The sequence below is a fragment of the Asparagus officinalis genome, chromosome 10 (assembly GCF_001876935.1).
Source record: "Asparagus officinalis chromosome 10, Aspof.V1, whole genome shotgun sequence".
Taxonomy (NCBI): Eukaryota; Viridiplantae; Streptophyta; class Magnoliopsida; order Asparagales; family Asparagaceae; genus Asparagus; species Asparagus officinalis.
The window spans coordinates 67,100,911-67,116,118 of NC_033803.1; the positions used below are offsets into that span (position 1 = coordinate 67,100,911).

A 15,208-nucleotide genomic window follows, 5' to 3' on the forward strand; every position below is an offset into this window, starting at 1 on the left:
AGAAAATAAACCCTAATCATAAATAACCATTCGTACATAACTCAATTATTCCAAATAAATAAATAAATAAATAAATAATAAATACACTTTTTCAGACCCACTTGTCTTGATCTTTATTCCCAAACACCCATGTCTTTAAACTTCGCTTCCACAACTCTAGTTCCCAAAGCGGCCAGCATTAGGTATCCCAAACGCTACTCTCATTTTAACACATCCTGTACCCATCAATCCACCCTCTCACTGACACTGGGACCCACGTTCCTCGTGTCATGCGGAGCAGAGGCTTTCACAGTGAAGCCCCCCTCTTCTTCTGCTTTTGAGTACAAGAGACAAACATCTCTGTTCATTCCTCGTTGACTAAAATACCCCTGCCTGATACTGTACAACACCAGCGAAAGGGGTAACATCTGGATTTTGGTTGGCACTTTTTAAATTTGAACTAAATCCTCTCTCTTTGATAACTGCCCACTTTGTCCCCCCCCCTCTGTCCACAGATCTCTCTCTTTCTCTCTCAAAGATGAGCACAGGAACTAGCACTTTTGTGATAAGGTGGATAAATTTTCTTACTATGGTGAGTGCTTCAAGTAACCTCTCAAAGTTTCATGATCAACTTTGTCCCCGTTGTGATGCGTATGAAGTGTTTGATCTTGGTTCTGACTCTAGAATGTGTACTTTTATTACAATTTTTTACATGGGTTTCTTTGGTTTGCTGTGAATTACCATGATATAGAGCCCTTTTTCTTTGTTGGTAAATTTTAGATTGCATATGGGGTTCTTTAATTTGTTATGAGCTGCCATGTTATGGAGCCTTTTTTGTTTGTTAGATTGTTAAGTTGCAATATCCTTGCCATGCTAAATTTCATTTTAGAAGTTACATTTTCTGTCGATTTTATTCCTTAGTGCATGTGAAGTGTTTTATCTTGGTTCTGACTATAAAAGTCTACTTGTGTGCCAAACCTCTACATGGGTGTCTTTAGCTTGTTATGAATTACCATCATATGGAAACCTTTTCTTTGTTGGTTAGTGTTCGATTGCCTGGTTGCAATGTGGCCTCTATGCTAAGTTTGCTTGTAGAAGTAACATATGCTGTCAATTTTCTTCCTCTGTTCAATGCATGTGAAGTGTTTGATCTTGGTTCTGCCTCTAGATTGTCTATTTTTGTTACAAATTCTACATGGGTTTCTTTTAATCCGTTATAAACCACCTAAGGACGCGTCCTAAAATCACATCATTTTCTAATTTTTTTTGCGATCCGCTTCGTTGAACTTGATCTACACGTTCTTAAACCCAAACACACAAATTTTAGGGTGAACCCTTCGTGTTTTGACCCTATGGGCTCGTTTGGATTGAGGGGAATGAGGGTGAAGGGAAGTTAGGGGAACCATTCACTTCCATTCACCTTGTTTGGTGGATTGAGGGGAATGAGGGTGAAGGGAAGTTAGGGGAACCATTCACTTCCATTCACCTTGTTTGGGAAAACTTAGGAGGTGAAGTTAATTCACCCTAGTTCCCCTTGGTTCACCCCCTAATAGTATAAAATTTGTTACCCCCCAAATTGGGATGTAACCAAGGGGAAGGGAACTCCCTTCCCTTCCCTTTCCTTCTCTCAGTTTCCCTTAACTTCCCTTCACCCCTTATAAATCCAAACAGGCCCTATATCCACTCGCTGCAATTTTAACGGTTTCAAAAGAATAGAACTTTTTGCACGGCTCAACGAATGGTCAAAACATGATGGGTTCACTCCAAAATTGGTGTGTTTGGGTTTAAGACCGTGTAGATCAAGTTTAACGGAGCGGATCGTAATTTTTTTTTAGGAAATAATGTGATTCTAGGCCGCGTCCTTAGGTGGGAGCCTAGGGTGTCACCTTAGATTCACTTTTCCCATATATATATATATATATATATTCATTTATACAAATAGGAGGATCAGAGATTCACTGTTCATGCTACAGTAAATGCTACAGTAGCATTTACTGTAGCATTATTACTGTAGCTAACAATTAATTAAAAATATTATTGTAGCACACGGGTATACTGTAGCATTTTAAGAGGTATTGTAGCAGAGCGGGATACTGTAGCACTTTCAAAAATTCAAAGCATGGCATATTAAAAAAGCGGGATTACTGTAGCAAAAAAAAAAAAAAAAAAAAAAGGACCGCAAACTAGTTTTAATTCTAAGTGCAAGTTTATGAATAGTCATTTGCCAATTAGTAGCAATAAAATTTTACCTTTCTAATAGCAAAACAAATTGACGGTTGAGTACATAGTAAGTGTACTACAACTTTTCTATTATTTTGACACTACTATAAACAATAGAATGGAATGACTCATTCTTTTATTTATAGTAGTGCTAAAGTAATAGAAAAGTTGTAGTACCTCTTGATCACTTACATGATCATTCGATGCCTTCCTTGGTAAATCCTCTGTAGTTCAATCATACTCGTCATGTCAGCTACAAAATGAAAAATAAATAATGTTAAGATCATCCCAGTTGCAATATGGTTTCCAATGCTAAGTTTTGGCTGACATTTCTAATGGGTTCTTTCCATGTAAAATATAGTTTTCCTATTCTTCACCTCGATAGGGATCAATGGCCAACTTGTGAATTTCATTGAAATAGGCTCGGTTGAAGTGAGAGTGTGAGACTTGTTTCTCAACATTTTATAGAGTTTTCTGGTAGATATGTTTCAGTTTTGAATAAAATGCTACAACCATGTTCATCCATTAAATAGATTATAGACTGATTACAAATTGATTCAATATTTTTAGTAGCTTGTATTTTGTGAGGGGTGAAGTTCTATGCATGATGTATGCCTTCTCTAATATGTCAAATTCTATTTGCATATGCCTTTTTCTTTGGTTGCTGTAGAGAAATAGAAAAGCCAAAGTTATTATTTATCCAACCATAATCTCTCTTATAAGAGATTAGGAGGATATTACAAAATAGGTATGAGATAAAATCATACCTAATCATATCTTACAATACCTCAACAATATCTCATAATATCTCTAAACCTATACCCAAGGTTTTAAATGTCGGATGTCGGGTTCATGTCGGATGGCTGAAATCCATATCGGATAGCGGAAATCGGAGATATATCGGGGGACATTGACTAAATATCGGATTGCCATATCGGGTAGTGCGCATATGAATAATATAATGTCCTAAATATAATCTAAGCATTCATAAATTCAATATAAGCATACTTTATAAATTTTATAGACAACATATAAAAAAGTAAATAATATATGGATTTGGGTTCATAAATTCTTTCTATCGGGTTCATAAGAAACCCTTAAACTTGAGAACGGGTCAAACGGGTTTGGGTATTTATCACTAAACCCAAACCCGATAACAAAAAACAGATCTTAAAAAAAGTACCATATCGGCCGATTTTCAAAGCTAAAAATAGGCCGATATGCCCGATATAACCCTGATATTTTCAATTTGGTCCTGAAAACCGACATATGAGTTGAAAACGTCCATGTCGTGTCGGTGAAGCTCTCAAACCGATATGTCGACCGGCATGTCGGACATGTCGGCCGACATTTAAAACCTTGCCTATACCAATAACATCTAACACTCCTCTTCAAGTTGGAGCATATATTACTACATATGTTACAAAAAAAATGGCTACAAGAGTTTTGACAATGTCATTTTTATTTGAAATACTTGAAGACGTCAGCAACTAAAAAAGTGTAGTCAACTAGTAGAAACCTTAGGTGGGTCAGCCAATATAAATTCTAGGCAGGTCAGCTAGTAGAAAGAAATCCTAGACGGGTCATCCACCCTAGGCGGATCAGACAGTAGAGGGAAACCCCAAGCAGGTCAGCTAGTAGAAGCAATGTTAGAATCAACTACATACTTTTGCATCCGACCATTGGAGGATGACAAATTGCAATATTGTTCACCTTGAATAGTTCACGTGGGTTACTGTTCATTGATGAACAGTACTGTGATAAGCGGCACCATTTTCCCTTTTGAGGTTAAGACTTTTCAGAGGTAGGTTTTTTTATTGTGTTTCAACAACGATTTAGTAAACAAATGATGTAGAAATAAAACATATTATCGAAGCTGTCGACGATGTTGTCGTAGCCACCGAGGGGAGCATGAAGGCCATGCAAAAAGCCCTTGACATCCCTAGAGATCTAGAAAGATGAAAGAAGTTGCTAGGATCAAGTAGGTGCCATGTAAAGAAATAGAAAAGCTAAAGTTATTATTCATCCAACCATAATCTTTCTTATAAGAGATTAGGAGGATATTATAAAATAGGTATGAGATAAAATGATATCTAATCACTTCTCACAATATCTTATAATATCTCCTAAACCTACATACCAATGATATCTAACAGTCACATTGTTCCTTGGAGGAACATTTACTTTCACTTATCTTTTCTAATTTAAAACATGACAGAGCTAGGAACACACTAAAATCACAATCACTAGCATCAGTAGCACACAGGGGACCAACCTGTTTGGAAATTCGCCCATCCACTTATGTTGCATTCAAAATTATCAATCTCTTCCAACCAACCAATTAGCATGGACACTAGTAAATCTAAATAACCTTCTGTTGATATCAATGACAAGCTGTTTTAGGCTTTAGCGTTAGATCCATGCAATGGAGACAAACATGTAGTGGAGATGATTATCAGCGAGAAAACTAAGCAGTTAGAATCAACAACCATGAAGAGGATAATCACAAAGAAAACACAATAATATACATGTGATCTGGTGAAACCTGGCCTATTTTTACAGGGAGAGCACTAGTAAACTGTGATGCAGGACGATCGTTGGCCGCTGATCAAGAATTTTGTAAATTTGCTGGTATTTTTTATTATTTAAGTAATATTTAATGTAATCTCCAATTTTTATTTTAGTAATATTTAATGTAACCTCCAATTTTAGGTTACATCTCTATAGGATTTGCTTTAGGATTTTAGGACCTCTTAAGATTTATTTTGTTAGAGATCTTAGTTTATTTTTTATAAGGATTTGGTTAGGATTTGATTTGCCTTCTAGGTTTAGTTTTTCTCTATAAATAAAGCTGTAATACTCTATCAGGATCCAAACTATGATTAATGAAAAGAAAATTTCTTGAGATGTGATATCTTTGTTAGCATGTGAAGTGCTAAAATTATGACATTGACAAGTGACGTTGATACGAGTTGCCGTGCGAGTACTATTTGGTCGCGGAATTATCAAAAGATGGGTTGAGAAGAAAAGAAACTCAAGACAATTCAGTATGGCGAAGGAAAATACCTTCTACTAGATTATGAAGAACAAAAGATTACAATCTCTCCCTCACAATCTCACTAGAATCGAGAACAACCTCTCAATCCTCTCTAAACCCTAATACAGAGATTAGAATCTCTCTCTGATCTAAGATCTCTAAGATGATCACAATCTAAACTCCAATCCTTTTGATCAGGATCTCACTTAGACCTAAAACCCTTTAGATCTACATCTTGGCATCTCACCTTCTGTTTAGAACCCTAAACAGTCCCTATTTATAGGGTTTACAACATGGTGGTAATCTGGTAAATAACCAAAACCAAACCCAATTAGGATTCCTTCAAAACAGAAACAAAGTCTGCCCAAGAAACCTCTATGAGTTGACTCATGACTGAGATGAGTCGACTCATGATCACCAGTCGACTCATAGTCGACTCAAAATGTGCACAAACTGTGCTGGCCTGCACGAGTCGACTCATGATTTTCATGAGTCGACTCAGCAGAAGCATTTTGCTATCTGGAGGTGTTTTCTTGAGTCGACTCATCAACCTGTCAGTCGACTCATCAACCGTCAGTCGACTCATCAACCCGTCAGTCGACTCATCAGGCTGAGAACTGAAATATTTGATTTTTCGTTCTTCCGACTCGCTTCACGTTCCATCTTGTGCTCCGTCGTGTCGCTTCACACCACTATTCTCAAGATATCATGAGAATCACCTATCCTCAAGCTCCCATGAGGATCGCTTTTCCGAAGAGAAGATACACCCATATCAGACGTGTCTGGGTGTGATGGCGTTGGGTGTGAGGCCCTTCTTTTATACTAGACCTCCAATTACAATATCCTTCATTTAAAATTCACTCCTTAAGCATCTTAACCATTTATCCTATCATCAAAAGATCATTAAAAAAACCCACCAAATAGTCCTAAAACCTGTCATCTCAGGGGAACAGTGACGCCCATTATTGTTCGCTGGTGAACAGTAGTGCCAGTACTGTTCACATGTGAACACTAATATCAATTAATGTCCATCATGAAGTACAACATCATTCCACCAAGCCGTCGAATATTTCTAGCCTCCAGATCAAAGCCCTTGCGCCACTCCCATCAGTTTGCTTACAAGCCAATCAGTTAAGATTTTGGGTAAAGTGAATTTTGACCAATTTCATCTTTTTTGCATCACCGGATAGCATTACTTCCAACATATATCAATTGCTCAGGCCAATGGTGTGACATCCCACTAATTTAGTCCCACATCGATGGGAGAGTGGGAAATTGAGGTGTTTATATAGTGAAAGCTAAAGACTCAAGTGTAACATCTGCTTGTCGATTTTAGCAGTGGTTTGAGCCAAACAGTGTGTTACACTCGGTGGGTCCCATGGTTTGCACGCGCCAACGGGCCTGCTGGCTCGGGGTGTGACAAATGATATCAGAGCAGTTGCCAGCCGGAAGTATGGAGCTAAGTGCTATGCGGGGCTAAGTAATATACCGTGTGGATACGGTGGGAGCCACCTCTAGAGCCTGTAGGAGTCACCTCTAGAGTCCACATACCGTGTGGATACGGTGGGAGCCACCTCTAGAGCCTGTAGGAGTCACCTCTAGAGTCCACATCGCCTGGCGGTGATACTGGGATATGCTAATTGTCATGCCGTGACGAGGACGTCGCTTTTGTAAGGTGGGGGTAAATGTGACATCCCACTAATTTAGTCCCACATCGGTGGGAGAGTGGGAAATTGAGGTGTTTATATAGTGAAAGCTAAAGACTCAAGTGTAACATCTGCTAGTCGATTTTGGCAATGGTTTGAGCCAAACAGTGCGTTACACGGTGCGTCCCACGGCTTGCATGCGCCAACGGGCCTGCGGGCCCGGGGTGTGACAAATGGCATAATACTAAGATAGAAACTTGTGGTTCTTTATAAATATATGTAGTCTCTTTAGAAGATTCAGGAAATTGAGAACAACTTGTCGAGATAACCAATGAATCTGTCTATCATCTTATCTATAAGCCCTTGCTGGAGCATACATGTAATGCATGCGGAACTTGTTAGGAATGAGCTGCACCTGTGATTGTGCATGGGGCTTAGTCAGCAAAGCAGCTATTTTATTCGCAAATGAAACATCTCTAGCCTAGAGGATCCTTCCTTCTATCATCTTTTGTCTGAGAAGCCCATAATCTACTCCAATGTGTTTTTTCTTCTGATATAGATATCCAGTAATAGCAATAATACCTCTGTTAATCAGCACACTATAAATAAATGGAAAACTACATCGACACGTCACTATATAGTTTATAGTTTTACTTCTATTTTTTTTTGCATAAATAAGAGCGTGCTACTTACCTCTTCTATTAGTTATTGCTGAAGCCTTTTTGTAATTCATGTCTTGAATTCATCTCTGTATTTGATGCAACAGATTCTAGCAATTGCAGTAATCTGTTTTGGTGTGTGGATGAGCACACACCATGATGAATGTCGGAAGTCCTTAACCCTTCCTGTTATGGGTCTTGGAGCACTGATCCTTATAATGTGAGATTTACGCCATTACTTTTATTAGATACAATTTTCTTTGTAGTTGTTCTTGTTTCAGTTAATCTTAGTTGCAATTTTCAGATCCTTGATTGGGTTCCTAGGCGCATTGAAGAATATCACCGTATTGTTGTGGATGGTATCCTTTTTTAATTGATTCATGTTTACTATGTATCCGTATTGTTCAACAAATCTATCCGTTTGTTGAATTTAAATTTCCCTTGACATGAGATTCAGTACCTGATTATGCTGTTCTTGGTTTTGGTGGCAATACTCGTCTTTACTGTGCTGGCGTAAGTTTTCCATTCTGACTTCATAGTTAAGTCTCTTGATACGTCCCAATGTTTGTAGCAATTGAATGCATACAGTATCCTATTATTCTTAAGTCATTTAAGTTTATAGCAATTGAATGCATACAGTATCCTATTATTCTAAAGTCATTTTAGTACTATACCAATCTTTTTTTAATTACTTAGTACTGTTGCAATCTTTAATTAGCTTGCTTTTATGGGAGAACTTTATGGTTCTTATTACAGTTAATGTTGCATATTAATGAAGGTTATGAGGGGAAAAAGAACTGATTTTGTACAAGGTGGAACTGATAAGCAAATTGGATTTTATTTACATGGGAAGGACTAAGGGTGACATTAAATTACCTAGATATTTTTGTATGAGAGGGGGAAAATTCTGCAGTGGAAATTAGATTATTAATTAACGAGTTATCACATTATGATTAGTATTTGGAGGAGCTATGAGGCTCATTGCAATCAGACAAATGAACATCATTTAGAATGAAATGAGATAAGGGTATAGTAACATCACAGAGCATATGCGATGAATTATTATCATTTGTATAATTGGCTCCAAATTATTAGGTATATGTTGTATTTGCTATCAGAACAGTGTTGATAACATACCCTACAATATGATGTGCACTTAAAACACTTCATATATGATGATGATATCATAATGGATATTTGAATGCTATAACTGACCTTGTGAGGGTTAGGACGTTAATATTGGTGCCACAAAGTTCCCTTGCACATAAATGCAAATTTAGTTGTCTCCTTTAGATATCTGACAGATGGCTGCGAGTTGATAGAGAAAATTATAATATTTAGCATCAGTAAAAGGGATTTACTGAAAGCAATGACATAAGGAGATTTTCTTAGTTGAACGGGAATTGGAAATTGAAGATACTTACTCTATTTGGGTGTCTGAGAGTGATGCATTTCCTAGTATACACAACATATTGGTTGCCATGTGAGATTAAATACATATGTAAGCATCCAGTTTTGCTTTGCCTTCACAATGATTTATTGATGTATAACATGCCTCTAATTCAAAGGGATATAGAAAGACAAGTAGATTCTTTTTGGGGTTATTCTCCCATCTAAGAAGTTTACATTTTCAATTTAGTCATGCTAATTATTGATTTTTATGTAGAAATTAATCATTTACTTGATAGATGCCCAGTGCACTGTATTGCTTCTTATAATAAGTTTTTTGCTTGTGTGGTCTCTTAACTTACCATGTAGATTTCTATTTGATACTTCAACCTCTCTTGTTTCATCTTTACATTGCAAACTGCAGAAACTAATTATTGTCTGCTAAGTGCTTAGCTTGGCTGAAAATTTATTTCTTCTGTTACATTACTTTGGTTTAAGAATGTCAGATACCTGTTCTTTTATAAGCATTTTTTTCTCATGTCATAATGCTGCACTTATAAGCTCTGAAGCACGGATTCGTCCCCGGAGGCCACGAATCCGTGTCCGACTCGAATCGGACACGGATTCGTCGCGACACGTGCACGACACGTGTCAGACACGATCAATCCGTGTCCGACACGGGTCAACGGTCAAATTAAGCTCGGTCACGGTCAAAAGAGCTCGGACACGGATCGGATTCGCCGAAGGTCGATTCCTTCGAGTTGCGGGTTTTTCGACCCGATCCCGCCGACCGCTCTGCTGTTCCGACCCGATCCCGCCGACCGACTCCTCCTTTCTCTGACTCCTCAAGTCCACCCTCCATTCTTATTTTATAAAATTTTCTATATATAATAATAATTTAAAAAAATCCTTGTCGTATCCCCGTATCCTATTTTTTTGGATTTTGACGTATCCCGTATCCGTGTCTGTGTCGTATCCCTGTCTCGTATCCGTATCCGTGCATCATAGCTTATAAGTTTATCAAGCTTGTTTGGCATTCAACCTTAGTCCATTTTTTGCTAGTGTTTATTTTGTCAAACTTCAGTGGTTCTTGTAGACAATCCTCACACGTGAATAGCCTAACTATTGTGCAACTATAAGAAATGTAAACGGTGTATTATTTATCTCAAGTTTAACGTAACACAGGATTCATTTACTTTCTGTTATTATTGACAGCTCATTTGACCATATTGTTCTTGTAGGTTCATTGTGACTAATAATGGATCTGGTCATCATGTATCTGGGCAGAGGTAAGACTCAAATTTGGCTTGTGAAACCAATTTGTTTTATTCATTACTACGAGACATGAAGATTACATCTATCTACTCAGTTTAGGCTAAACATTGTGTTCTTGCAATATTTAGATTCGGTTAACTTACCTTCAGGCTTCACAGTTGCTCTGACAAATTCTTAATTGTAACCTTTAAGCAAATCATGACTTATGAAAGTTATTACCAAATTTTGCTGTATGATGATTCCTGCATTTTCTCTGTGATTTTTTCCCCCATATGAATGGGTTCATATTGGAGTCTATCCCTCATGAAATCTATGGTGATAATTTCAGGAGTTCTACTGTTAAGGATAGAATCTCACTATGTCATTGATTAAGATTAGTCATGAAAATTTCTAGTCCAATTTTTCTAAAATGGCGAATAAACAGTTGTTTCTGTGCTATGTTTTCAGGTACAAGGAGTATCAGCTTCAAGATTATCACTCTTGGTTTTTGGTGCAAGTGAGCTTTCTTGTGATTGCCTGCATTTTCTTAGCTGTTCATAGATCATTGCTATAAACACCAGATCTGATCATTTGATTTGATATTTTATACAAGCTCAATAATACCAAAAACTGGAGACGCTTGAAGAGTTGCCTTGTGAAGTCTAAGAACTGTGACGACTTACCAAAGAAGTATAAGGTACGAAATCTGAATTGTGGCGCAGATGTTTCTGCTTATAACAAATTTCTATTCATTCCAGACATTGAAGGAGTATAAATCAGCAAACCTGAATCCTATCGAAGCAGGTTGCTGCAGGCCACCATCAGAGTAGGTTCATTTCCTTTTTTTTAATGTGTTTTTCCATTCAAACTAGTTTAGTTTTTTCTTCCGTCCTTTTACTAGCTTTGGGGGTCCAATTATACAATTTATGCTCATATACTTGTCATTTCCATAGTTTGTATCCATCAAGGGCATTCGCAAAATAAAATAATAAAAATAAAATAATAAAATAAACCTAAAAATAAATAAATGAAAAATCACAGAATGGTCCCAAATAGAGGGGCAAAACTTTAGAAAACTAATCTGAAGACATATAAAAACTTGTTATTGAAGGAGGATTCATAAAATCGACCTCTAGAATCTCTTTTTTTGGTGACGAGGGAACCTTGGCTAGCACACTCCATTACCCATGATGAGCCCCGTGTTTGAGTTCTCCCACGGGAAGGGGATTCATTGATGTGAAACGGGACAGAGGGTCTATAAGAATCAGCGATTTAATTCAAATAACACATCGTTTCACCAAATTTCATGATCTTTGGCAGGAATTAAATTCAAAACAACTAATGTGACAGATGGATTTAACAAAGTTTGCATCAATAATTATGAATAATTCCCATCTCAATCAATTTAATTGCAATATTCATTATCATGCATAGGTTCTACAATCAATATCAAATTTTTACAGTCACATGCTCAATTACTCTCAACTCACAAATATAATCTAAGCAGTAAATATATGATAAGAGTTTAGAGATGGAATACTCATGCAATTAACTAATAAAATGAGATTAACAGAAAAATAGAGAGAAAATGAAACCTTCGTCGGCCTGAACAGGATATCTGGAGGTGGTGCGACGACGTCGAACTGGATGACGACGTGACGACGAACTGAGCGACGACAATGACGACGACTGAGTGATGACAATGGCGACGAACTGAGTGACGACGACAGCAATGAATTTGAGTGAAGACGAGGGCGCGGGTCAACGTGTAAACTGGCGACGTGGGTGACGAGAGAATGTGGTTGATGAGTGCACGCGGGCGAGACGACAACGACGGTTGTTTGAGATGGATCTGGCGGTTTGTGAAGGAGGAAAGGGTGGCTACTCGAGGTGGAGGAGAACATGAGTAGTTGAGGAGAACATGAGTAAGTTCGTCGGGACTGTTCAAAGTGGGGGGTGATTGGTTGGGCTGCTTGAAGTAGAAGGGAGCAGGGGAGGAGGCGACGGTAGAGGCTGTTGGAGGAGGAGAAGAGCGGGGACGGTTGTTTGGAAAAACGAAGAAGAAACATGGGAGGGTGGCAGCTGCTTGTGGAAGAGGAGCCAGGGGAGTCGACCTAGAGTTTCACACCCGTCGGCCTAGGGTTTCACACCAGAGGCTTCACACTAATAATGAGTTAACAAATTTTTTTATTGATTTAAATCTCTTTTTTTACTACCAAATTTGCCTCAAATATTCAAAATTCAAAATTCAAAATTCAAATTTAAAATCCTACCAAAATAAAAAATCTTTCAAATCTCTCACAATTAATACTAAATTAAGATCTGGTCAAACTTGTCAAATCTTCCTTACTCAAAACTAAAATAAAAGAAAGTCAAATAACAAATATGGCAAATTATCATTATTGTCCTCATCATTCTCCCTGAGTGGGAGAAAACTCGACTCCGTCGAGTTAGTTGCAAAAATTTGTCTTCTTCAATATACTCTGGCTGCATCTTAATCTGTCGTCAGTTACTTTTGTGCATCTCAAATCATTAGCTTGATTACAACGTAAATTCACCATCTAAAATATTATCAAAATTCACTACTTCATGAGTGAATATATAGAAGTGAGGTAAAGTGAAAGAACTCTCAGAAACAATAGGTTAGGGTCAGGCTTATATCAGTAGACTATCAATAAACATTGTGAACTGCTTAATTAATCAATATTGAGAATAGAACTATAACCAAATCGATAATATAAATATTACCATTAATTATTTCAAGAGTTGAAAAAATTCATAAATATCATGTCAAATCTCAAACAACTATAAAAGAAACTGTATTGAACAAGTCCAAACAATCTCAAACATTAATAGTTTTAAATTAAGTCCTGACTTCATATCATACATTTTAGTTAACAATGTATTTATTCAAATTAGATCATTGATTTCCCAATATATGATCAATGCAAATCAAAACAAAATGATGCAAATCAACTCAAATGACTATGTATGACATGCAGACTCGACAATGCGATTAATGGCAGATGTAAACTCAATGAAGTGTCTAACATGCATGACGTCCTCTATCAAATGGAATAATTAGGCGTTCCTTCATTAATATGCATAACAAATTTCCTATTCTAACAGTGATAGTGAGGAACATGCAAACAAATGCAGGAAAGAGGAGTGTTTTTGTGCGCTTAACATAAGGGAGAAAGGAAATACTCTGCAAGGTATGCGGTTCATTTAAAATGTCAAGCTTAGGTCGAATATCAATGAAAACATTCGTGCGCAAACTTGTATCCCTAATCACTATATATTTCCAAAATGGATTAGTGTATATGTGAGTGACTGTCGGGACAACGTATGGTGGTTTGATATCTAATATGAGAGTTATTTTACTATGCTCAGTTTGGGATTCAACTTCCATACAGATATCTGAGTGAACGTGTTGGGTGTCATGTATAGATTCATGTTTATCCGGGAGGACTTCATGGGGAACATCAACAACGTTTTCAATCACTGGAGTGAGTTCAGGAGGAGTTGGAGTTTTAATTTCAGGAACAACTTCAGAGACAACATAGTGAACTCCGTGATCAAATGAGTAGTTTGGAAAATAATCGGAGTGTCGTTATTGCATGAAACTTCAGTCAATTCCACAATTGCAGGGGTAGTTTCAGAAGAAATGGAAGTGCATAGTTTTTCAATTTTACTATCCCAGATTTTCTTGTCGGAGTTAGATTCTGTCAAATCTACGGCTTGTTTAACAGTTTTCTCAAGAATATATTTTGATTCCATTATAGACGGCTTATTAATTTTAACTGAAGGGAGGTATTTCCTTTTTAGCTCGTCGGTCATTTCTCGCCAAGTTAAAATTGGTAACTCACCTCTAATATATCTTAACATTTCGAGTTTGGACCAATATTGGCAGGCTGGTCCGATAAATTTCATTGCTGCAAACTTGACTTTTCGGGGTTCCGTCAGGGCGTACCCATCAAAATAGCGATCCATGTTCTTTAACCAATCCAAGAAAACTTGTGGATCGAGCTTACTATCAAAGGTTGGTGCTTCGATCTTAATGTTCCTCAGGTATTGAGCATCTAGATCAGGCACGGGTTGAGGTGGGGGTCGATGAACGATGTGTCCATAACCTTGACCTTGCGGAGGCAGAGTAATGCGCGCTTCGTCAAGCCTAGCGAGCCTATCATTGGCTACGTTTTGGAAGTCTGTCAGGGCCTCGCGGGTAGCTCTACATTCGTGGGCTATGACACCTAGTTGTCCTACTAGCTCATCGAATTTCTTAAGGAGTTTGGAATCTGTACTGCCTGACATGCTGGACTCACTAGACGATTCAGTAGACTCTCCTAATCGATAGGGTAGACCTGTGCGAGTGGGCATGTACTAATAACTAAATGAGATGAATGGTATGCACTAACAGCTAAATGAGATGAATGATAATTTTTTAATAACAAATAAAAGACTCAATTAAACTAATCTAGAAATAAATAAAAATGTTCCTAAACTAGAACTATACTCTGATACCAAAAATGATATGAAACAGGACAGAGGGTCTATCAAAATCAGCGATTTAATTTAAATAACACATCATTTCACCAAATTTCATGATCTTTGACAGGAATTAAATTCAAAACAACTAATATGACAGATGGATTTAACAAAGTTTGCATCAATAATTATGAATAATTCTCATCTCAATCAATTTAATTGCAATATTCATTATCATGCACAAGTTCTACAATCAATATCAAATTTTAACAGTCACATGCTCAATTACTCTCAACTCACAAATATAATCTAAGCAGTGAATATATGATAAGAGTTTAGAGATAGAATACTCATACAATTAACTAATAAAATGAGATTAACAGAAAAATAGAGAGAAAACGAAACTTTCGTCGGCCTGAACATGCTCGACGTGAGGGACCTCCGGAGGTGGTGCAGCGACGTCGAACTGGATAGCGACGCTGCGACGAACTGAGCGATGATAAAAGTGGCGACTGAGTGATGACAACGGCGGCGAA

The 15,208-nt window shown here is 37.4% G+C and overlaps 1 protein-coding gene across 2 annotated transcripts in view; it reads left to right on the forward strand.

The window, feature by feature from the left end:
* The window catches only part of LOC109825807 (tetraspanin-10), a 24,939-nt gene continuing 9,940 nt past the window's right edge, over positions 210-15,208 (forward strand). Inside the window, exons 1-9 of one of the 2 annotated variants that reach the window (XM_020392707.1) lie at positions 210-400; positions 495-571; positions 7,649-7,761; positions 7,846-7,900; positions 7,999-8,054; positions 10,172-10,219; positions 10,653-10,701; positions 10,798-10,881; positions 10,943-11,010. In XM_020392707.1, the coding sequence (XP_020248296.1) occupies positions 518-571; positions 7,649-7,761; positions 7,846-7,900; positions 7,999-8,054; positions 10,172-10,219; positions 10,653-10,701; positions 10,798-10,881; positions 10,943-11,010 (527 nt within the window). In that variant the 5' untranslated portion in view covers positions 210-400; positions 495-517. The other variant, XM_020392706.1, reaches the window with a different exon arrangement.